The 25,638-nt window shown below is 43.6% G+C and overlaps 1 protein-coding gene across 1 annotated transcript in view; it reads right to left on the bottom strand.

Annotated features, from left to right (window-relative positions):
- The window catches only part of pgap1 (post-GPI attachment to proteins inositol deacylase 1), a 70,893-nt gene extending 52,609 nt beyond the window's left edge, over positions 1 to 18,284 (bottom strand). Inside the window, exons 1-3 of the mRNA XM_060937282.1 lie at positions 18,072 to 18,284; positions 14,458 to 14,611; positions 13,881 to 14,056 (exon numbers count right to left, since the gene is read on the bottom strand). Coding sequence (XP_060793265.1) covers positions 13,881 to 14,056; positions 14,458 to 14,611; positions 18,072 to 18,203 — 462 coding nt within the window. The 5' untranslated portion in view covers positions 18,204 to 18,284. The remainder of the gene's footprint in view (positions 1 to 13,880; positions 14,057 to 14,457; positions 14,612 to 18,071) is intronic.
- Between the last annotated feature and the right edge of the window lie 7,354 nt (positions 18,285 to 25,638).

Here is a 25,638-nt window from a genome sequence, read left to right as displayed (position 1 = left end):
AGGGAAATGCCCAAGCCTGGAGCACAGCAACGTCCAACAAGGAAGTCCTTGAATGGTTTAAGTGGGACAGCATAGGAGCGGCCTGCAGTCCTCAGTGTGGTGGCTGTAAGTGTGGCACGTGCCCCCCAGGAGGAAAAGAAATGACCCTCAAGGAAGAGCGGGATCTTGAAAAAATTAAAGACTGCCTTACTTACATGCTGGCAGACAAACACAGTAATTCTCCTCATTGGGATGCTGCATATCCCTGGAAAGGAGATCTTACAATGCTTCCAGACAATCGGCAAGCAGTGGAGGCAACATTTAAAAATATGGAGAAACGTTTGGAAAAGGAGCCTGCATGGAAGTCTGCATACCGGGACCAAATCAATGAAATGGTCTCCAGAGGAGCTGCTGTGAAACTTTCACAGGAAGAAATTAATGTTTGGAAGGGGCCCAAATGGTATATTAGCCATCTCGTCGCCCCTAACCCTCATTCTTCTTCAACCCCTGTAAGAATTGTTTGGAATAGCAGTCAGGAGTTCCATGGCATTAGTCTTAACGATCTCCTTCACAAAGGCCCTGATGTCCTCAACCCCATTAGGGGAGTCCTTTTGCGGTTCAGAAGTGGACGTTATGCTGCACTGGGTGATGTTAAGAAAATGTATAACTCAGTGTGGCTTAAAGACAATGAAGTCCACCTCCATCGTTTTCTATGAAGAGACAACCCAGAAGATGACATTGAGGAGTATGCAGTCGTTAGGGTCAATATTGGCGACAAACCTGCGGGTTGTATCGCCCAAGTTGCCATGAAGGAAACGGCCAGCCTTCCTCAGTTCGCTAACATGGCTGAAGAACGGCGAGTCCTAACTGAGGACAGTTATGTGGATGATATTCTAACCTCCCACAATAATCTTGAGACTTTGAAGAGGATCATTAAAGGAGTGGAGGAAATTCTGGAAGCAGGAGGCTTCTTTCTTAAGCCTTGGGTCCTGTCTCATCAAAGTGGGAGGAGTGAAGATCTTTCTGGTCCCAGTGAAGATGGTGCTGCACCCAAGACACTAGTACTGCCTAATCAAATGTCCGATAGTGAGAACAAAGCACTTGGCGTTGGCTACGAACCCGGAACAGACCAACTTCGGCTTCTCACATCTGTTAACTTTTCAAAGAAAAGGGGAAAAATGAGGACTGGACTCAATCTGCATATGGATGAAGTTAGGGAAGAAACGCCCAACCCCCTGACTCGACGTATACTCCTTAGTCAGATTGCTGGGTTTTATGACCCAATTGGTCTTGCCTCACCAGCAAAGCAGAAGGGAGTGATGCTGGTTAGGGAGTCATTCCAGGAGGCTGGTAAGAACAACCAGGACACGTGGGATGTCCCACTTTCGCCCAAGCTTCGAGATGCTGCAGTAAACCTTTTTGAAGAATATGTGAGACTGGGCCAGATTAGGTTTAATAGGAGCCTTACACCACCTGATGCCTTGGGCCCACCGATGGGAATAACATTCTCTGATGGAAGCGAGTCCTCATATGGAGCTGTACTCTATCTCCGGTGGGAGACTAATGGAGAAGTCATAGTGACCTTAGTAGAGTCAAAAGCAAAGCTGACACCCCTTGATCAAAAGGGAGATGTGATAAAGGCGGAACTGTGTGGTGCGGTTTTTGCTACTCGTCTTAAGAAGTACTTTGAAAAGCATTGCTATATAAAAGTCAGGTGCTGGATTCACTTTGTGGACAGCCAGACAATCCTGGCAGCCATACAGAAAGACAGCTATGGTTACCAGACCTTCTTCGCTAACCGAATTGGTGAGATCCAGAAGGATACTCAAGTGGAGGACTGGAGATGGATCGAAGGCAACCGAAATATCGCTGATATACTTACCAGAGGTGCAACTCCTGAGGAACTCGATGAAGGCTCAGAATGGCAACAAGGCCCCAAATTCTTGCAATTGCCTGAATCAGAATGGCCAATGAAGATGGTCAATGAAGTCATATCTTCTGCTGCTGAAGTTGTGGGAAAATTGCAGCGAAAGGCCTTTTCGGCAGTGGCTACTCGGGCCCAGTCAAAAGCGAAAACTGAGTCCAATACCACAGAACACCCTGACATCAAGGATGAAGGAGCCAAAGATGGATCGCCTTCACAACATGTATCAAGTACAGTATCTGCAGACAGACAAAGACTCTGGGGAATTGGGCTGGTGCACCTTGTCAATCCCGAGCGCTTCAGTTCTCTGTCCAGATTGTGCGCTGCAATAGCATGGACGCGACGAGCTGCAAAAGTTTGGCTGGGGAAATGCCAGGTCCCTGTGCATCCAAAGTGGGAGGTAATTTGCCCTGCATTGTCCGCTGAAGAAAGGGCACAAGCCTTCCAAGACCTGGTCCTCGCAGCCCAAAATGGCAGTCAGTTCCGGGACTCGACATTGAACCGCTTGGTTGTGTACAAGGACAAGAACTCAGGACTCCTCCTCTGTGGAGGCAGAATCCAGTCCTGGACTGTAGATGGAGCAGCTGTTCCTCTCCTCCCCTTTAAATCCTGGGTTGTGACCTTGGTGGCAAGAGAAGCACATGATGAGAATCATGAAGGTGTTGCTGCCACTCTATTACGCACCAGAAAAAGGACGTGGATTGTACAAGGGCGGAGAATAGTGAAGAAAACTGTTATTAACTGTCACTTGCCGCAAATTGAAAGTAAAGACTTGCCAGCAGATGATGAGTGATCTGCCAACTGAACGCTCACAGCGTGCCCAGCCATTTGAATATACAACCTTGGATCTCTTCGGCCCCTTTGAAATCAAGGATGCAGTCAAAAGGAGAACAAGCAAAAAGGTCTGGGGCATAGTGTTCTGTTGTATGGCATCAAGAGCGGTTCATGTGGACATTGTTGATGACCAGTCATCTGAGAGTTTTCTCCAAACTTACTCTCGCTTCGTAGCGTTGAGGGGCCATCCAAGAAAGCTGTGGTCAGACATGGGAACCAATTTTATTGGAGCTAAACCTGCCCTACATGACCTGCAAAGTAATCTAGCCATCTTAGAGCAAGCAGCTGGTAGGAATGGAACAGAGTGGGAATGGAACTTCCACCCTGCTGATGCGCCTCACCGAAATGGAGCTGCAGAAGCCGCAGTTAAGCTCATAAAGCGAGCACTTACAAGCCTTGGAGGAACCACAAGCTCACTTACCTGGGGTGAAATCCAAACCCTCTTTTACCAGGCAGCCAATCTCACCAATGAAAGGCCAATTGACGCCAGAGCGCAAGAACAGGAAGATTCCATAGAGTATTTAACACCTAACTCTTTGCTCCTTGGGAGGACCAATAAAAGAGGAGATACGGGTGGAATAGACCTGTCCACCCACCCCTGGCGCCGTCTCCGTGCCATCCAGATTGGTGTTGACATCTTCTGGAAGAGGTGGAGTGAACTTGCAGGACCTAATCTATTTATTCGACCTAAGTGGCACCAGATGAAGCGGAATGTCAAAGTTGGCGACATTGTGTGGATTGCTGATCAAAACGCCTTGCGGGGTCAATTCCGACTCGGACGAGTCCAAGTAGTATACCCAGATAAGAAAGGACTGGTTAGGGATGTTGACGTGAAGACTTGTGCTGGCCTTCCTGCTCCTCTGGCAGTTGGGCAATCCAAGAAGAATCTTGAGCAGTTGACAGCGGCTGTCACCCTATGGAGAGATGTGAGGAGATTGGTAGTCCTCCTTCCTGTGGAGGATCAGTGATATTTGACGTCATGGGCTGATATTTTCAGCCCCAGCTTTGGAGGCACTGCCTCAGGACCTTAAAATCTAGTTCCTGGAGACACTGCCCAGGATGTCCATCACCTTAATCTCTCTCTCTCTTTCTCTCCTTTTTGGGCGGAAAAAGACTGGAAAAGTATATTTAAAAAAAAAAAAATATTGTGATGTATAATGGGTTTGGCTGTGACCTCCTTGAATCATTTTTTGATTAGTCGGTCAAGTGGGAGGTGTTGCGTCTGTTAAGTCACTAGTGAATAGGAGGAGTCAAGTTGGGCAATCAATTAAAGCAATTGGATGCAATGAGTGGAGAGGACTTTCTTACTTGCCTTGTTGAAGTGTTTGGAGCTGGTAAATCCTCATAGGCTGGTTTGTATCCAATGAAATTTAGAATGTATAAAAGTTGGAGTGCGCACAAAGTCAGTATTGCCACCTTGTCAAGAGAGCTACACGGCACCGGTTTATAACCTGCCAAACGCTGCTACTGTACTGCCACTAATGTACTGTACTGCCTAATACTGTAGCATGTACAGCTACTGAAGCAAATTGTGGACAAAATAAAATAAACCAAAGACGAGTTATAACCTTCCAGTGTGCTCTTTTGATGCCCCGTTCGGTGGGAAAATCAGGAAGAACCGAACAGTAGAACAAAGTTGAAACGAACCTCCTGGTGTTGTCTCTGTTGCCACTCAACACTGCATTTGCGGACTTTTGGAGCTGAACGATGGGCAAATATTGTTGACACGGCATCATCTTTTCTTTCTAATCTGGAAGCCCCCATTAATCTTGCTTTTAATTCTGTTGATTCATTGAAACAGGATGATTCAAAATGTTTGGAGCATAAGTAGGGCACTACAGGCAGATGGTTTTGAGGTCTTCCGATGGCATGAATCCATTTTTTGCGAGTAGTCAGATGATTCTGGCCAGGTAAACGGTGAAAAGATATCTTCTCGTTCTTTTTTTTGCATCATTTTGGCATTTATGTGCTGCACAATGAGGCATACTTAACTGATTTAAAAACCTATAAATTCAGTAAAAATACTTGTAAAACTATCAAAACCACAATGTAAGCAGAGGATATAAACAGCCAAGTTGCTCCAAGCTTCCACTAAGCCACGTCATCGCATACATCACTTTCACGGGAGGCCCATCTGATATTTTAATAAAAATTAATTTTTCTGAACACTATTTGGTCTCTGAAAATGAATGTTTGACTGTTGAAATCTATGAATACTTTTACCTAACATAAGTTTAAGAGAGTAAATCCGCTGGAGGATCCCTTTAACAGAATCAGAGCCTGAAAGCAGAAAACAAAAACAAACAAACAAACAAACAAACACAGTTACGTACGTAACCGCGGTTCTATGAATTTCGGATGACTGCCAGAAGCAGTGCTTTAAGCACCTGGATGTCCATCACGTGTATATGCAGGTCAAGTGTTTGTATCAACAAAGGTCACCTGTGACCTGGGTGATGTATGCCCCCTGTTCTGGCACTAAAGGCACATTCACCCAGGAAGTGACCCCTTGGCAATCTTCTCACAGTATTCTGAGTGACTGCCAAGCTCTGGCAGTTATCTGAAATTCACAGAACCGCGGTTACATGCGTAACCATCATTCTATTTCATTTCTACTGACGGCCAGAGGCGGTGCTTTAAGCACGTGGATGACTAATACCAACAAGGTCACGAGGATGACCTACCTGCCCCTGTGCATGGCTGAGATGGCAGCTCTATAAACCTTGATGGTGGAGGCTGCAAGGCCTTTGTCAAGGTGGAACTAGAGAAAACTGAGAATTACTGGTATAGAACAGCATGTCGGTTCCTGATCTTCTGCGTGGCACCACTCAGAAAAAAACGCTTCCATTGTTAGAGTAGAACACATTGGTTGAAGGTGCCCGGGAGCTGCTGATGGTCCACACGACTGCTGGATGACAGGATCCTTGCACCAGGGCTCCCTGTCCAGTAACCTGTGTAATCTTGGGAACCACACTCTCCTGGGCCTTCTGGAGGCTATTAGTAGCACCTCATGATTCCCATTAAGGAGCCTGTCTAGAGTGGGCAATATTAACAATAGTGGAGGGAAGGCATATAGTAGCCAATCTGGCCATACATGAGCCAGCACATCTTGGCCCAAGGGGCTTGTTGGTTCCCCCAGACAATACCAGAGGGGACAGTGTGTTGTTGCCTGCGAGGTGAAAAGAGCCACCTCTGCCTTGCCATATCTGTGCCAAATCTCTTGTACCACTTTGGGATGCAGCCTCCATTCCCCACAATGGAGATATTGCCAGGATAAGAGATCTGCTGCCCTGTTCTGAGTGCCTGGTAAGCGTGTTGTCCTCAGGCTCAATAGGTGAGTATGGGCCCACAGCAATAGCTGTTGCGCTATCCTTAAGGACTGTTTAGACCTGGTGCTCCCCTGGTGGTTTATATGGTAGACTACAGATATTTTGTCTGTCCTTATAAGGACATGTTTCCCTCCCAGCACTGGGAGGAAATGTTTGAGGCCAAGCAGAACAGCCTGGAGTTCCAACACATTTGTGTATTGTTCCTGCTGCTGAGGACTCCACTGGCCTCTGACCGTTCTGCATTGCCACACCACTCCCCAACCTGCTAGGGAGATGTCCATGGTCACAACCTCTCTGCAAGAAGGTATGGACCCTAAAGGAACACCCTGGGAGAGATATGTTTTTCTCTTCCATGGGTGCAGTCATCTTAGGCAGCTGGCAGTGACACTGACCAGCTTGCATCTGTGTTGAGTGGGGTGCAGACAAAGATTGTTTAGCCAGATCTGGACAGGCCTCAATGACAGAAGGCCTAAAGGGATCACAGATGAGGCTGCTGTGAGCATGCCTAGCAGTCTGAAAAATTATCTGAAGGCCAGGGCTCTGCCTCTCCTGAAGCGCTGTTGCTACACACCTTGTAAAGACTCTTGGTGCTAGTGAGATTCCAAATGGGAGCACATGAAACTGGTAAGCCCTACCCTCAAAGGCAAAATGGAGGAACTGCCTGCGCTGATGCATGATGGGAACGTGAAAGTATGCATCTTTCAGGTCGATGGTTGTAAACCAGTTATTCTGCCTGATGCCCTGTAGCACATCCACTGTTCTTAACATATCGAACTTGAAAACCTTGAGGTACTTGTTCAGAGGCCTTAAATCTAATATGGGGCCAAGCCCATCATCCTTTTTTGGGATAATAAAATAAGTGGAATAGAATCCACTGTTCTGTGAACAACTGTCTAATGGCTCAATGGCACCCTTCTCCAGGAAAGTCAAGACCTCCTGGCGTCAGGCCAGAGCCCTGTTCGAGTCCTTGACAAAGGTCATTTTGACCCCATGGAACCTCAGCAGTCAACGTCCAAATCGAATGCTGTAATCCTGTGACAGGGTTGACACAACCCAGGGGTCTGACATAAGCATTTCCTAGCACCTGAGCTGCTGCTTGGTGAAGCACCTGACTATGGGAGAGATAGTCATTGTCTGCCCCCTCACCCCTTCCTAGAGGGGCGACAGCCAGAAGACTGGCAGCGCTGTACCAAGCGAGGGGGCTGGGCATGGGTTGACTGGTGAAGCCTATCTGAGCGTTGTGCCCTCAGCTGCATTACTGGCCGGACTATTGCCTGAGCTGTATTTATTGCCACAGAGGGCCTCTGTTGGGGGGGGGGGGGGGGGGGGGGGTTTGGTCATGGTGCAGACTGGCAAACTGCTGCCTAGCCTCCTATGTAACCTGTAGGCTATGCTCCAGAGCTTGCTGCGCAGCAGGTCGAAACACCTGTACCAGAATGACAGGAAGAGTGTGGAGGGCTTTCCTTCAGGGTTCCAGAAGCGGAGACTGGGTCAGCCATACCTGATGCTGAGCAAGGGTTAGTGAAGACAATGACTCTCTGGTCATATAGGCAAATGCCTGCAAAGAGGCATCACTCAGGCTCTGGGCAGAAGGGCTAACCTCAGAGGTCTGCAATGTCTGGGACAGGGGCAAGTATAAGGTATGACCTAGAATTTCCAATACATTGAATACAAGCTGCTGCATCGTAGCACCTTACAATCAGATCGTCTGTCAAATGGCATTGTGGCCAGGGACATCATACATCGGGCCCAAGTGCTGGCTAGTTTTGGAGCCCTTCAGTGAACTGTAGCTTGTCTCCTGGGAGTTGGGATGAAAGAAGTGAGAGCTTCTCTTCCTACCCCTCCTCAACCCCCCTACCACTTAGAACTAGATTCTCTGAAGCCCTAGTGGAGAGGACCTCTTCATCCTGGATCTCAAAAGCTGGTGACAGTGCCAGAGGCACCTCAGAAGGAGACTGTTGTGCAGCTGTAGCAGGTATGCTAGCAGGCTGTGCACCAGGTTGTTGCAGATTAAGTAGGAGGGTCTTAATCTCTGCAAACTGAGAGGCCAAAAGTATCAAACTTTTGGGTCAGGGGATCTACTTTCCTGCATTTGCCCCCAGCGGAGGCCTCTCGTGACTCAGATCTGCAGCACTTGTGTGCAGTAGGAGACACAGTACTGTTCCTCTGTGCAGAGGGCAATTGAGAGCTTATTTTGCTCTCTTGGGCTAGCCTAGCTGACCATGTTGCTAGACTGAAGCAGCTACAATTCATGCACGTCAGCCCCGTCAGTCCTTGATTTAAGTGTTCAACCCCAAGGCAAGAGGGACATTGTTCATGGCAATCATCTGGCTCAAGAAGGGCTTGGCAATAAATGCACATCATAGACATTATCAACTACTGCCTCCACTCAACCTAGGTTGACATAGTGGCCTAATTACTAGCCTATTTGGAAGGTTTCTCCTAGGTAGCTATGCAAGTGAAATACTGTGCAGCAAGTGTATTTGGTGCAGTTAGGACCAAACAACCACCTTGCACCTAGTTAAATAATAAATGAACACAGACTAATTACATAATTAGACTCCCCTACAACAATGCATCAATTCTACAATATAAATGAAAATCGTGGGGAATAAGCCCTAACTTAAATGTAGTTTCTTACTTAATCCAGGCGAGTAGTCAGTCTTCGATAACACCAACATAAAAGTGGATAGTTACCATCCAACTCTCAAACAAAAGCCTGTTAACACAGTTTGCATTTCATAACGGAAAGCTACGAGGGGCGATCCCAGCCTGATAATCAAATGAACTGCATTCAAGATCAGCGTTAAGAGCAAGAGACACCACCTGATCGCAAACTTGGTTATTCCTCTTACACTGCCATATCAGAGCAAGTCCACTCATATACGGCCTTAAAAAAAAAAAAAAAAAAAAAAAAAAAAAAACTTACCTGTTGTTGTAAGTGGCTTGCTCGAAAGCCTACGGAACACACTTAACTGTAAATAAAAGGCTAATCGCAGTCTTTGGAGGGTGAAAGTTCGCAGCGCCAACTCATCTCGATTTACAAGACTACGAGCAATGCCTGTACACTCCTGAAAGCTTACTGACCAACACGAGATGGCGGCAAGAGGTCACTTCCTGGGTGAACGCGCCTTTAGTGCTGGGGCAAGGTGCATACGTCACCCAGGTCACAGGTGACTTTGTTGATCCAAACACTCAACCTACACATACACATGACGGACTGCCTCTGGTGGTCAGTAGAAATGAAACAGAACTAGAATTTTACCTTCACTATTTAATATGGAAGTGATTTTAAAACATTCCCCAGAAGGGGGCAGGGCCCAGGGAGTGTGTTGTTTCATCAACCCCACTAACATCCCACATGCTCATAGTATAATAGATGTTAAAGAGGTACTGCAGATCTAAATCTGTTTTTGAGCTGTAAACAAAATATGACTGTAATGTGATGAAACACAACAATGCTGGTTCAATACACTGCAACCCCACTATAATAAACTTCTTGGGGACGTCCAAATAGTTTGTTACGCCAAAAAGTTCATAATACTAAAATGGACCCACTTATCACGCCACTCACTCACTCACTCTTACATAAAACAAGACCAGCAGTGTTTAACTTCCATTTATGCTTAATTCACTTACATGTTTATGAAGCAAAGGAAATAAGTCACACACTGATTTGGATCTGTTTGTCAGCGTGTTTTTAAATAAAACTCTTCCAGCAATTACATCCGTCTATTGCCTGCATTTTCTGACAGACGGAGGAGTATCTTACGTTTATGAGTAGCCATGACAACAGTGCTAATGGAGTAAATACTCAAGTAAAATTGCTTTTAGGTCGTAAAATAGTGTCCTTTTAAAGGATTTTTTGAAGTTAATTATCACCGTTCTCAATAATTCTTAGTGATGGACACTTAAGTAAGGCTCATTAAACCTTTGGTTTTATGGCGTGAACATGTATTGTTAACTTGACTGCAGACTTGATTTGTCTTGTGTCCCGGGGGGGGGGGGACGCATGGCTCAATGTTGTTTTTTGAAGACTCCGACTTTGTTTGTTATATGTGAAAGTTCATAGTAAAAGACTTTGTTATAGAAGGGTTGCAGTGTATTCACAAAAATACCACTTTTAAAAAATGAAAATGGGCATTTTATGGGTTGAAAATTACTCAAAACACCATCTACTGGGTTAAATCATCCTGAATATTGAAAGGCTGATGCTGACAGAGTAGACCGTTTGGTTCTCTCCATCACGAAATTCTCCATGCCCTCTAATCAAAAGTGGGCAGTCCATCTTCCCCAGCCCCCACCCTTGAGTGAGTCAGTGAAACCACACTCATTTCCAAATGCAGTGGCATGCAAATGTTTAGGCACCCTTGCTTAAAATGTCTGTTACTGTGAATAGTTAAGCGAGCAGAAGATGCACTGATCATCAAAAGGTATAAAGTTAAAGACGACATTTCTTTTCAACGTTTTATGCAAGTTTAACAACTTTGGAAAAGTGGAAAATTAGGAACTGGAGACAGGCATGACAATTCAAAGTGCACTTTATTTTCACTTTTCAGTGACTATTACACACACACTGGAGAACACAGCTCTCTTTCTCTCAGTCCTGGTTATCTGAAAGACACAGACACGTTAATAGACAGCCAGTGATTAGACACAAGTGCACCTCGTCACATGTTACCTGCTGGTTCAACCTGACTTCTCACTGTTCACAGCCAATGCTCAACCACACCCTCACTGCCACAGAAAGATCTGTGTATTATTTTTGTTTTGTACAATTGTAGAGTGAAAAAAGGAAAGAAACACCATGCAAAAGTTTGGGCGCCCCAATACTTTTGAGTTCTCTGGTAACTTTTACCAAGGTTCCAGACCTTAATTAGCTTACATTATGGCTTATTTACATTCATCATTAGGAAAGGCCAGGTGATGCAGATTTCAAAGCTGTAAAAATTCTCTGACTCCTCAAAGTTGTCCCCAAGATCAACAGCAATGGGCTCCTCTAAGCAACACCCTTGCATTCTGAAAAATAAAATAATTTGATGCTCACAAAGCAGCAGAAGACTACAAGATAGTAAAACATTTTCAGGTAGCTGTTTCCTCAATTCTTAAATGTTATTAAGAAATGGCAGTTAACAGGGATGGTGGAGATCAAGGTGAAGTCTGGAAGACCGAGAAAACTTTCTGAAAAAACTGCTCGTTGGATTGCTAGAAGGGCAAATAAAAACTCCTGTCTGACTGCAAGAGACTTTCAGGAAGATTTAGCAGACTCTGGAGTGGTGGTGCACTGTTCTACTGTGCAGCAACACCTGAACAAACATGACCTTCATGGTAGAATCAGCAGAAGAAAACCTGTCCTGCATCCTAGCCACAAAATTCAGTGTCTGAAGTTTACAAATGAACATCTAAAACAAGCCTGATGCATTTTGGAAACAAGTCCTGTGGACTGATGAAGTCAAAATATAACTTTTTGGCCACAATGTACAAAAGGTATGCCTGCATAAAAAAGGGTACCAAATTCCAGGAAAAGAACACCTGTCCAACTATTAAGCATGGGAGTGGATCAATCATGCTTTGTGCTTGTGCTGCAGCCAGTTGCACAAGGAACATTTCATTGGTAGAGGGAAGAATGGATTTGAATAAATGGCAGCAAATTCTGGAAACAAACATCATGCCATATGTAATAAATAAAAGAAAAAAAAAGTAAAACAGAGGATGGGTCCCACAATAAGATAATGATCTGAAACACACCTCAAAATCTACAATGGAACACCTCAAGAGGTATAAGCTGAAGGTTTTGCCATGGCCCTCACAGTCCCCCGACCTAAACATCATTGAAAATCTGTGGATAGATCTCAAAACAGCAGTGCACGCAAGATGGCCCAAGAATCTTGCAGAATTAGAAGCCTTTTGCAAGGACAAATGGGTGAAAATCCACAAAGTAAGAACTGAAAGACTCTTAGCTGGCTACCAAAAGCATTTACAAACTGTGATACCTGCCAAAGGGGGTGTTACTAAGTACTGACCATGTTGGGTGCCCAAACTTTTGCTTCAGACCCTTTTAATTTTTTTTTTGTATTTTGTACCTGTAAATGATGGAAATAAAAATGTAATATTGCCAAAAATGTTAAAGAAATGCGTCATCTTTACCTTTATGCCTTTTGGTGATCAGTTCATCTTCTGTTCACTTAACTATTCACAGTAACAGACATTTTAAGCCAGGGTGCCCAAATGTTTGCATGCCACTGTGTATGCTGATTGAGACTTATCATTCACAAGAGTTTATACTATTTCCCTATCTCGCCCCCTTCTCAGACCCTTACCCACGTTTCAGAATTTTTCAAAATTATGCAGTGGGGGGGGGCTTAGGCTCAATCTTTGGAGTGAAGTTACACTTTAATGATGTCCTGCATGTCTGGCTGGTGATGTGCAGCAGTAATAGTCAACTCCAAGCACCACTGTCAGTACGTTTACATGCACGTCCAAATCGAGCTACTGTCGGTAATCGAGCAAAGGGTCCCAGCAGGGGCGCCAGAGAAATCCAATCCTACATGCACAAGTGAAATCGGGCACCCGAGCCACACGTGGCGCTACACGCCCCATCGTATTGGTACACTTCCGGTTGTAGTCATGAAGAGCTATAGTGTTGCCAGATACTGCTGACGTATTCCAGCCCAAAACATGTTCAAATCCGCTAAAATGCACTTAAAACCCCCAATCTGGCAACACTCCGTGTTCAAGCTGTTAGGCTTGCTCTAACAGACTGTATGGCTACAAACTGTCCGGCACAGACAACTGTTTTGTAAGACAACTTATTTTGCACAATAATATTTTTCTAAAGACCATTTTTTGCTTACAGTTTAACTTATGTCTTAATAAACACACAAAAAGTTCAATTGTTTTGTTTTTATTGACATTCTTCAGATGTTGGACATCTATATATACACACACACACACACACACACACACACAAATACAATGACTTGTTTATGTACACAATTCACAGCTATGCAACAGCTGTACAGATGTATTTGGTGATGCAGTAAGTGAGCTAAATTTTAACAGTGCAAACAATGCCACAAAAAGAAAAGATTCATGCCGTTGTCATGATTCGTTGTCATGCCGACCGAGGTTGTGGTGTTTCCCTTGTGGTCTCGTCACTCGTCACTTCCGGAAGGGGCAGTGCTGAAGTAAGTAGCTCGAATACGTAGCTCAATAGGGTATACATGCACTAAGTAGCTCGGCAGAAATCGCATAATCTAGGTCGTGTAGCTCGATTCCGAGAAATCAAGTTCGGTTCAATTTCAGCCGAATTAAGGTGTATACATGGCATTTTGAACTTCGATTTCAGTCGAGCAACGGCAGAAATTCGATTCTCTCTATGTGCATGTAAACGCACTGTGTATTTCAGTTTGCTTGGTTTCATTAGTGTCTCTGCAATAATGAACATTGCCAAAGCCATAGACACACTCTTGAAATAAACAAGGCTCTTAGGACGGTTAATGGTTCTAGCTGAGATTTTTGTAAAAGGCAGAACATAGTAGGGTTCTACATAGACCCTTCAAATTGTTCCACTGCAACAGACCCTCTAAGACCCTGAAATGGTCATCTGTCCTCTGTGCGGCTTCTGTTTCCACCCCTACAGCCATTATAATTCGACATTCTATTGTTATTGTCCATTTCAGTTCCTTTATTTTCAGTCACTGTTTTTATCTACTTCAGTAGAGTCCTGGAATTTTTCTTCCTAACACACCTGTCTCAACTCACCAGACAAGTATCCTTTAATATGCATTACTCCCCAACCCTTGACCTCTGACCTTGTAAAGTTGCAGGATGACCTTGATGCTCTCATAGAGGAAGCGAGTTTGCCGGATAAGGCTTCCGCCGTACAGGGCCACCAGCTCCTCGTTAAAATCGATGGTGAAGACGTTCAGGTGGATTTCTCCCTCCAACCCCTCAGCTTTCCTCAATGCCACAGAGCCCAGAGAACGAGCTGCACATTTAGGACACATGCAGCAAACAACTCCTTGACTATTCAGCCAGAGACTGAGCTAATCCTGTACATTAATTCTGTATAGAATCAACAGCACCACCAAAAAGCTCAAATGCTGCAAAGTGGATCAGTTCCTAAAAGAGATGCAAGATTGGCAACATCTAACCCACTGGAGAGTTCTTCTGTATTCAATATTAAAAAATTTATTCCTTTGTTAACTAACAGCACATTTAAATCCATTTAGTATAAGATTTAGACTGTGAGACATCTACCTTACAGGGGCATTAAAGTGGTATCTGTGTAAGCCTAGTACGAGCTGCTGTTATAGAAAATTAAATCAACACCTTCTGACCAATCAGAGTCAGGAATTCAAAAGGTATAATTATTAAGTAATTTCTCACCTTGCTTGTAGCTGCCAGCGTTTCCAGGTAAGAAGAGCACAGGAGCACCACTGAGTTTGAGATTTTGAGTTTCTTGAGCATACAGACCTTCACCATACAGATAGAGTCCATAGGCAGGGTACTGACGCGCCACACGTCGCGGGAGCTGGACACGCTACACACACACACACACACACACACACACACACACACACACACACACACACGTGTCTGACGATCCATCCATTAACTATACCGCTTATCCGTCAGAGTCACAGGGGAAGCCGGAACCAATCCTATCAGACTTTGTGCAATGGGGGGGGGTGTCACTCTGGGCAGGTCAGCAATCTATCACAAGGCTCACTTGTTTAACTATTCTTGTGATAACCAGTATGATTTTTAAACTGGTCAGGGGTCTATAATACATCATCAGCAGGTCCAAATTTTGTAAACATAAAGTCTTCATCTCAGTTATTGTAGTTTTAAGCCTAATCAGTTAAAACTGAAAGGGTTTAATCTGAAGTGCAATAACTCAGCAGTCTGAAATTAACTAAAACTAGAGGGAAAAAAAAAATCTCATGGCTCCAAGAAATAAATGACATCACATTTATTTTATTTTTTTAGTCTCACAGTTGGATTATGTCTATAACAATAACCTGTTCCATCATCGTAAAGAGGGTTGGGAATTTTTTTTTTAATGGGTATTAAGGATATAGGGCAGAAAATATTACAGTATGAATCAACAGAGTAGGTGCAATTAAAGATAATGAAATGAACTGTGAGGCACACAATGTCAGTGAGTCACGTGATCAGGCTGACAGGATACTGGTACATTTTAATCATGATAATGATAATGCTCATATACATTTCAGCACTTTCACCACACCTCTTACTGCCAAGCTTGCTGCTGTGCACTTGGGGTCGCAAACTTAAACAAATGTCCAACTTCAGTTTTATGACGTGACGTGACTTAACATCATAATGAATTGAGATCTTGGATCATGTTACAAGCTGTCTGAAGGAGGACAGCATTTATGTGCACCATAAAAAGAAAAACCTCCTCACAAATAAATTATTAAGAGTAAAGTGATTCAAGAGGTGCCACCTCACTACTGGAAAATATAATTACTTACAGCTTCACTAACTGTAGTGATGCAACTCCGAGTAGACTACACGACTAAAAGACTACCGAGCGACATGATGTTCTCACATTTTCACACACAGGTGTAAAGACATGGACAGACTTATTACCCAACTCTGATATTTTTGTGCAGTTATCAGATCACTTATTGTCATAATTACACTCAAGTATTCTCAAGCAGAGTGTCTTGGGTTAAGCAATCCATGATTGTAAAGTGAATACAGTACTTCCTCTGACAAAAGAGTGATATGTAGTAGGAATAAGTAGCCATGTTTGCTCGCTAAGCAACCTAATTCCAAATCATGATTGGCTTCTCAATGTTAGCTGCTCATTATGACTGTATGTTACAAATATTAAATAGAAATCAGGCCTAGAAATTCATATATTTTTTCACCAGCCAGCAGGACTAGTTACCTTCCAAAGTAACTAGCCAAACAGAAAATCAACTAGCCAAAATTTGTTCATGTATGAATTTTACTCCTGTCAAAAATAACACAAAAGAGAGTAGTTACCATTGTTCATGACTAATGTGCATTTATTTCAAGACCTGAGTATTTTGATACTGTTGTTAAATACATAAATGAGAACAACACAGAGCACCATAATATCAACAAATAATAATATATTGGAAAACTTGGCAACTTGGCATATGAGTATTGAAAACAAATATACTTACCATCATGACTATAGCACCCAAAATATGTCCAACATGCTTTCTGCATTTAACCATTTATGAGAGAGAAAGCATGAGGAGCTTCATATTAACTAGGAATCAACTTTTAAAAAAAGTAATTATTCCATAAAAATCGTATCGCAGCCAAGGCCTACCCTGCTCCCACGTTTGCTTATAAGTCCTTTGTCATTTCTCCTTCTCATACGCTTTATCGGTGGCCTTTTTCTCCTCTTCAGACCGAGGTCGCTTTGTCCACGTCTCTGGCGGTTTCTGTACACCTTTCAGAGAATTCCACATCGCAACGTAGCTTTGGCAGATGTCGATGTAAACAACAACAAAAACACGTGTTTAAATGGGCGATAATGTGGCCACATCTATTGAATTTGATAACGTGATTACCGCGATATTCAACGAGATGCGTTATATGCATGCGCAGTAGTGAAAAAACCGATAGCCTGACTCATACACGATATGATTCTGAATTCTTCGGTATTTTCCGTCCTGCCGATAAACACATCGATGAACACAGACACGGCACACGCTGAATGTGTGTCTGAATCTTCGCTTCATATATATTTTTTGTTTTCAACTAGTCAGTCGGGCTGGCTAGTGACAGGAATCACCTGCCAAATGACAAATTAAGTCACCTCGGGCGACCGGACCACTGTGAATTTCGAGCTGTGGCAATGCTAATCCAAATCATATTTGCAATTGCATTTCCTTTGTGAGTAGGCACTATTTAAAGACATAATTTTAAATTCAGGTGCAAAACACATACAATGTTGCATAGGGATTTTCACCTTCACTAAGATAGCCCTGTCAGTCAGTCAGCCATTGTGGGCAGGACCCTGGGAGTGGTGTCTGGCATGAGGGTGATGGTTTGTGTTTCAGATGATCTCATGACAAACCCATCCATTTTCCCCCCAGGGAGCTTATTTCAGGTATTTATATTATATAGAGTTTTCAACGTCGGGTCTGGGACCCCGGGGTTCTGAAGCATGTCCCATAGTAAATAAACAAAATATTATTGTCCTCATTTAAATTTGAATAGATGCATTATGTTCAGAGGGGTCTGTGGAATTTATTGTACAGTGAAAGGTGGCAAAAAGTTTGACCTCTGCTATATACTGTATTAGGGACATGATGGCTCAACAGGTTACTGTTCAGAAAATGAGGAGGTTCAAGCCCCAGTAATGCCAAAGTGCCATTGCTGGGCAACAGTATCTGCACCAGGGGCATGGGTATCATAGCTGACCCTGCACTTTGACCCCAGCTTCCTAGCAAACAGAGATGCGAAGGGGAAAAAGAGAGAAAAAAAAAAGGTTTCGTCTAGAAAACCTAAACAAATAACGAATCACTTAAAGAATCGAGTTAAATGACTCGAAGCACAAGGGAGAAAGCTGGATCGAGCGGCTGCTTCGAGTCATTTGATTCATCAAATGATCCGAATCTTTTCCTCGCTGATTCATGATTCGTTCGGGGTTTATCATCGGGTCACTGCATGAACGTTTATAAAGCAGTTAAGCCAAATAACGTGCCAACATTTAATGCAAATGTAATTTGTATTACATATTGAGCTACAAGTTATATGGCAAGTTAAAGATGCTAAAACAACAACAGGTAGTCTGGATTACTTCACTATGAAGACAAGCAGCAGCGTCTCAAACCGCGTCTTATAGGCACCACTAAAATAGTCTGCTACTACAGGTTACCATGGCTACAGCACCTATAGTTGCCATACATGTGGTGTTTTATTTTGACACAGCTTCCAGCCCGGAAGTACGCGGTTTGAGACATGTCCAGTCGTTAAGGTAAACTCACCCGGTACTCAGGATACTCGAACATGTAGGTCATGCTACACCGGTTCTCCTCGAAGCCGAACAGCAACTCACGCAGCCCCGTCAACAACAGCCCGAGAACCGCCACGTAGAACCCGTAAATAAGCGCCTTCATCTCTGCAGTAGCTCGGTGTGTATGTATTTCACACTCGTCTGGATCTCCTCACCATTTTTTCCGCCCCCATTGAAAAACACACGTCCTGTTCGGACCAATAGGAGAGGCCGTCTGCGGAAAGACGCCACTAAACGAGCAGCGCTCCTAGCCAACCAAGTGAAGGGGAACGATCTGTGTTCGAGCAATTAAAAACGATAGTGGGCGGGCTTCAAGCTCATCAACATAGTTCGCAAAACATTCCGAATGTGTTAGTTTGTTTGTGTACTTTTTAACTGTTTTAAATGTATTATGGCTGAATTGCATGCCAGTGTTATACATAAGTGAATAAATCAAATGTAGGAATTCATAAAGTGCTGTATTTTTGGTTATTAAAGTACAAAAACGTTTTAAACAAAACATTTTAAGTTTCTTCAATCATTATTATTATTATTGGGCTGTTTTTATTGTTGTGTATTATTAAAATGTTAGACAACACAGTCAGAGACTGAAAATGTTCAATTTTGCCAATTTCTGGATCCAGACACGGTTCCGGATCACCTCCAAAATTTAAAGGATATACACAAAACCTTGACTCTTGTATGCTGCATACTGTAAATCTCATCTCATCTCATTATCTCTAGCCGCTTTATCCTTCTACAGGGTCACAGGCAAGCTGGAGCCTATCCCAGCTGACTACGGGCGAAAGGCGGGGTACACCCTGGACAAGTCGCCAGGTCATCACAGGGCTGACACATAGACACAGACAACCATTCACACTCACATTCACACCTACGGTCAATTTAGAGTCACCAGTCAACCTAACCTGCATGTCTTTGGACTGTGGGGGAAACCGGAGCACCCGGAGGAAACCCACGCGGACACGGGGAGAACATGCAAACTCCACACAGAAAGGCCCTCGCCGGCCCCGGGGCTCGAACCCAGGACCTTCTTGCTGTGAGGCAACAGCGCTAACCACTACACCACCGTGCCGCCCGCATACTGTAAATGGGAATAAAAAATATATTTTTGAGAGTTAAAATCGACCACAAAGTTGGCATTCGAGCTGCCCCGCTGAGCTAGCCAGCCCTGAGTGTGTGACGTCACAGCGGTAACCGGTTTTAAGGCCGAGGCCTTTGACAGCTCTAGACCAAAGTCTCGTCTCATCTCATCTCATCTCATTATCTCTAGCCGCTTTATCCTGTTCTACAGGGTCACAGGCAAGCTGGAGCCTATCCCAGCTGACTACGGGCGAAAGGCGGGGTACACCCTGGACAAGTCGTCAGGTCATCACAGGGCTGACACATAGACACAGACAACCATTCACACTCACATTCACACCTACGGTCAATTTAGAGTCACCAGTTAACCTAATCTGCGTGTCTTTGGACTGTGGGGGAAAACGGAGCACCCGGAGGAAACCCACACGGACACGGGGAGAACATGCAAACTCCACACAGAAAGGCCCTCGCCGGCCACGGGGCTCGAACCCGGACCTTCTTGCTGTGAGGCGACAGCGCTAACCACTACACCACCGTACCGCCCCTAGACCAAAGTCATATAAATAAAAATGTATGGTGAAAGTAAGAAATACCGTTACCAACTTGCTCAACTAATGCCGCTTTTCCACTACAAACGCGGCTGAGCCGTGCCGTGCCGAGTCGAGCTGAGTCGGGCTGAGCGGGGCTGTTGGAGTTGCATTTCGACTACAACCGCGCTGAACCGTGCTGGCTGGAAGTGGGTGGACACATTGGGTGGAGTTAGCGAAAGTGGGTGGACGTCACGTGATGTCGTTAAGCAGCGCAAACAGTGACATCAGTGACAGTGGCGGAACAAGTCAGAGCCGGGCCGGGGGCGGGGCAAATGACCGGGCACTTTATTAAAGCTTATCATAACATCATTTTAGGCTACAAAATGTCCGCAACTGCGGTGTTTACCAATTTCAACACTACCGGGTGCAACTATGTTATTTAGTACATCAAGTCCTTCAAACGAACATGTAACTCAGAAACAAAAAACATTAGGATACTGTACATGGCTCATAATAAAACATCAATAGCCTATACTGCGCACATTATTTGAAGGGCATACGAATGAGCGCTCAGAGGTTGCAACGGTGACAGGAAGAGTCAGAAATAAAAGGAGGGCGGTGCAAACCTCACTGAATGCACTGTGTTTACCAATTTCAACACTACGGGGTGCAACTATGTTATTTTGTACATTAAGTCCTTCAAACGAACATGTAACTCAGAAACAAAAAAACATTAGGTGACATACTGTACATGGGTCATAATCAGTGATGGGAATAACGACGTTAGAATAAACGGCGTTACTAACGGCGTTACTTTTTTTAGTAACGAGTAATCTAACTAATTACTTTTTACATCGTTATAACGCCGTTCCCGTTACTTACAATAAAATACTATGCGTTACTTTATTAAAGCTGTTCTCAAAGCGTTTGTCCTCGTCAGTGGCCAGTAATTAGTAACATAATTTTAATAACTGCAAAAATATATTACATTTGATAGATGTCTTATCTCACATTGTCCCACAAAAATATTAATATAGTGTTATAATGTTACTAACTGGTTCTGTTAAGTGTCCATTTCAGTCATTAAACACATTTAACATTCACTTTTATTATGATTACACTAATTGAATTTGATTTTTTTTTTGGGGGGGGGGAGGAACAAAATGTAACGAAATAATTACTTTCCCTGGTAATTAGTTACTTTTATGACAAAGTAACTCCGTTACTAACTCAGTTACTTTTTGGGAAAAGTAACTAGTAACTATAACTAATTACTTTTTGAAAGTAACGTGCCCAACACTGGTCATAATAAAACATCAATAGCCTACTGCGCGCATTATTTGAAGGGCATACGACGAGCCTTGCGCTCCGCGAACTCGTCCACGATGCTCTGTATGTCACTGATTCAGTGATCTTTTAAGCGGTAGTCTCACGACCCGAATAGTAAACAATAAACATGGAGGACATGGAGTCGTTAATGTTGCTGGTCTTGGTGCTGTGGCTTGTTGTCACCGACAACGCCAACAGATACTGACTGGCAAGAGCGTATAGATGAGGCGAGGCGCATAAGGCTTCAGAAATTCTCGTAATTCGTAATTCTTCTTCTTCCGGGTTTGCGGTGTTTACAGATCCCAGCGCGCTCGCGGGGCGTGTGTGGGCATGTGAGGACACTCCTCCTCACCAATCAGTGCACAGGGGAGTGTCTGCTCACGCCCCCAACCTCACTCGGCACGGCTTGGCTCGCTTCAGCCCTACTCCAAAACGGTGCGAGTTTTAGGGGCTAAGCAGGGCTGAAACGAGCTGAGTCGTGCTGGTTTTTGGTAGTCGAAACGCGAGCCGTGTCGGGCTGAAGTGAGCTGAAGCGAGCTGAAGTGAGCTGAAAAAGGGTAGTGGAAAAGGGCCATAAGACTGATTTGACTTAATTAACTCTCATTAAAATAGGATAGGTGTATTATGCAACATACATGTACATGCATGCATTTTCACTGATAAAACATAAAAGGCTAATTAAAAATCAGATGAACTGAGACAATCACATTCTGAAGCAAATTAAATAATCTTATACCGGTAACTTAAACACACAATACAAGTTACATGTATTAATCTAAATGCAGGTAAACAATGAGTGTTGTTGTTTTTGTTGTTTTGTATCCAAATGAGAGTCGCAGCTTACCTGTCTGTGTTCTCGCTTCTTGAAGGCCGATCTTGTGGCTGATTGTTTTGAAACAATCTGACTTTCAGTTGTTCGTTCAATTCTCCGTTCATTCGTTTCTTCCACGTAAGGGCAAGATATTGCTGCTGAGGCAAGCATATCCAGCAGAGAAATCAGACGGCTGGTTCATTCATTCTCCATTTTCTCCATACTGAGTATTCTGCCATTACTGCTCGGCTCAGGCAATTACTAAAACCCGGGATGGGACGGGACATCATCGGTTTTAGCAACAACCACGGGGAGGTCACTGCCCAAGTGATAATATGTCATGTCCCATTCTATCCCGGGGTTTACCAACAACTCTTGGCTCACACTCTGGGAGAACTGGTGCAACTGAACTTATTTTCCTTTTCTTGTAGTATTATTTAATTGTTGGTACTGCACCCGCTTTCAATACAGGCTTATAGCCAATGCTTCTCAACAGATCAGAGGTCTTGTACGAGTCTTCAGTAAAATGTGCAGAGCAGAGGAGAAACCACTTCGTAGGTGCTCAATGTGCCCGTGAACAACTCGCAAAACGTGTCCAAATCTTTGCAGTTTGAACATTCTTGGGCCATAAATGCAACGTAAATCCACCTTCTGTCATGTTGCTGCACCGGCCAGCAACACATCTACGTGGCATGGTGATAAATTATCTCAAAATGGAGGATCAGAGTTGCAGTTAGGTCTGTGTTTTAGTATAACAGAAATGGCAATGAAACTGATAGACTTTCTACTAAGGTCATTCACTCAGACCGCTATCTGTATGAATCACTTTAATCATAAAAATTACTATAATAGATTTATTGTTAATGCTTAAAACTATTCCTGTGCCATTCTTGAGGTCTCAGGGCATTATAAACAAAAAGTGAGACCATGGTTCTGCGTATATGCTTTAAGTTCTTCATTGGGCCAAGACACGTATCTAGTAAAATTTTCATGAAAATCCATCTGTACATTTTTTTTCTGCAAAGTTGCTAACAAACAAATACATGAACGAACAAACAAACTCTACCGGAGTACCGGAGGTAGTGTTAACAAATGTCTCAGTGTGACACATGAGCCTGCTTTGTTTGGCAGAGTTCTCGAATTCTCAGCTCAATTTTAGTTAAACACAGCCTCAGGTCATCCTCAATCTGTGTGCGATTGCGGTACTTAGTTTTAAGCGCGGTCAGTTTTGAAAAGCTTGCCTCACACAAGTATGTTGACGTGAAAAGTAGGAGAATTTTTAAGGCAACATCACAGAACTGGGGGTACTCCTGCATCAGTACTACCCAGAAGGATGTAAGAGAACAGGTGCTAAAAAGGTGCTTCAGCCTGCTGTCTCTCTTCAGCTCAATAAGTTGCTCTTGGATTTGCAGTGACAAATCATTTGCGGTGCAAACAAATGGGTCCCGAACCCATGAAAATGATCGGTAGTCCTCCTTGAAATAAGAAACTAACTGCTGCTTAAGCTCAGACAGATGATCTGCAGCTGATTGAGAGGAGAAATCACTGCCGCGTGCCTCAGTGATGAAGTCTGCAAGGCTGGGGAACTTCACAATTTCTGACAATTATGCGGTCATGCCAGAGGACAAGTTTTTGGATGAAAGCATCCACTCTGTCAGCAAGGACCAACACATTGGAATCTCGGCCTTGCAAAGACAGATTCAAACTATTCAGTCTGTCAAATATGTCGACCAAATACGACAAAGAAGCTAGCCACAGGGAATCATGGAGGTGCTTGGCCAATTCTGAATTGCTTTCGGTCAAAAACAACTTCATCTCTTCTCGCAGCTCATGCAAGCGCTGTAACACTCTCCCTCTGGAAAGCCAGCAAACCTCTGTGTGCAAGAGCAACTGTTCATGCCCAGAACCCATTTCCTGACAGAGGACCCTGAATAACCGTGAGTTCAATGGACGCAACTTAATCTAATTTATCATCTGAACTGCATGTTGAAGCACAGACTGGAAGAGCATCAGCATTTTTTTTTTAGCTGGAAGTGCCTCATGATGGATCATGCAATGAGTCCATCTTGTTAACAGAGCTACTTGTTGAAGGCATGTCACTAGGCCACTCTCACGTCTTGTAATTGATCATGCCCCATCGGTACAAATACCAACACACTTCTCCCAGACCAAGTATGCATTTGTGACAAACGAGTCAATAAGATGAAAGATTGCTTCTCCAGTTGTACGGGTTTGAAGAGGAAGACAAAACAGAACATCCTCTTCAATCCCCTGGTCTTTCACAAACCTTACGTAAGTAAGCACCTGAGCCTGCCCAGCAATATTAGTTGACTCATCTAACTGCAATGCATAGTAAGGACTCTGTCTAACTAGTTGTAGCAATTGCTCCTTAACATCAGTGGCCAAATCAGAAATCCTGCAAGCTACAGTGTCATTGGATAATGGAATGTCACTAAGTTTAGTGGCGGCACTTTCCCCCAGCATTATTCTGCAAATATCCTGTGCTGCAGGCAAAATCAGTGTCTCGGCTATAGTATGTGGCTTCCTAAGTTTAGCTATTCTTTGGGAGACCACATACAAAGCTTCAAGACACTGACTCGACACGGTGGTGTTTGGTTATAATGGACTTTTGTAGATGAAAGGCATCACACTTTCTTTTGAAATAATCCACCAGTTTGTTTTTCATGTCAGGGTGCTTGGTGTCCAAATGCGTCTTTAATTTGCATGGTTTCATGCTGTCATTGGCAAGCACCTCCGCACAAACGACACATTGCGGACGTGGTTCCAGTATGCCAGTAACAGAAAAACCGTATTGTAAATAACTTTCGTCATATTTGCGGAGTTTTGATTTTTTTGGGAACTGGTGCATTAGTGGGGCCAGCTCTTTTTTCATAAATTAACAATTTGTCCATATTGTTTATTAACCCAATAAAAGATCTTATGCTGTAAGTGTGAACGTAGCAAAGGGACTTGCTCAGCTAAGAATGCTAGCACCTTACCACCACCACACACCAGACTTAGCTCCGCTAAAATCAGCAATCTACAAACTGTGCTTACTGTAATTAAGTTAAAATATAATTAACTGTGATATGGTGTTGGAGTTGGACCTTACAATTTTTAATCGAAAAAAGGTGGAGGAAAGAGAGAAAAAAGTAGGAGAAAGATTAAAGAAAGGAAAAAGAGTAGGTTGACAAGTAGGCAAAGGAGAAAGTAAGTTGACAAGCAGGAAAGAGAGATGGTAAGATCGGATTTAAACAGAGTTTTAAAGCAATAAAAGAGGGCTGAAATAGTCTTTAAAAAGACTGTTTAAATTATTACTGCAATAGCAGTGCTGGAAGGCTAGCAAGGATATAGCTTTTAAAAAGGCTGTTGGTAAAAGGTAATCGAAAAGCTAATAGTAGGCTATATGAAAGCTGCAATGGTACGAGCTCGACTCGATTGCACAGTGGTGTTTCCGATGTCTGTGATCTCTTATGTACTTGATGTGTGTCTACAAAAGCTCCTTGCTGAGATTTCAAATAATAACTCTCCATTTTCACTGGCTGGACTGAAGACAGAGACATTCGTTATTTGTTGGTGCAACTCTAAACCAGCCCCTTGCATTTGCCACTGAGTGGTCTGTGACCACATGCCCCACTTGCCGAGTGTCCGTGCCCCCTAGTTTGAGAACCACTGACTTAAATTTTTCATTTTAAATAAAGTAATTCTAAAATAGAGGCTCTTTCCTCCAGAAATACTAGCATTTAACTGAAGATCAATTCAAGAACAATTAAAAAAAATTACACAAG

The sequence above is a fragment of the Neoarius graeffei genome, chromosome 13, assembly GCF_027579695.1.
Source record: "Neoarius graeffei isolate fNeoGra1 chromosome 13, fNeoGra1.pri, whole genome shotgun sequence".
Lineage (NCBI taxonomy): Eukaryota > Metazoa > Chordata > Actinopteri > Siluriformes > Ariidae > Neoarius > Neoarius graeffei.
Note: the sequence above shows the minus strand (reverse complement) of the source record. Positions and strands in the feature narration are given on the sequence as shown.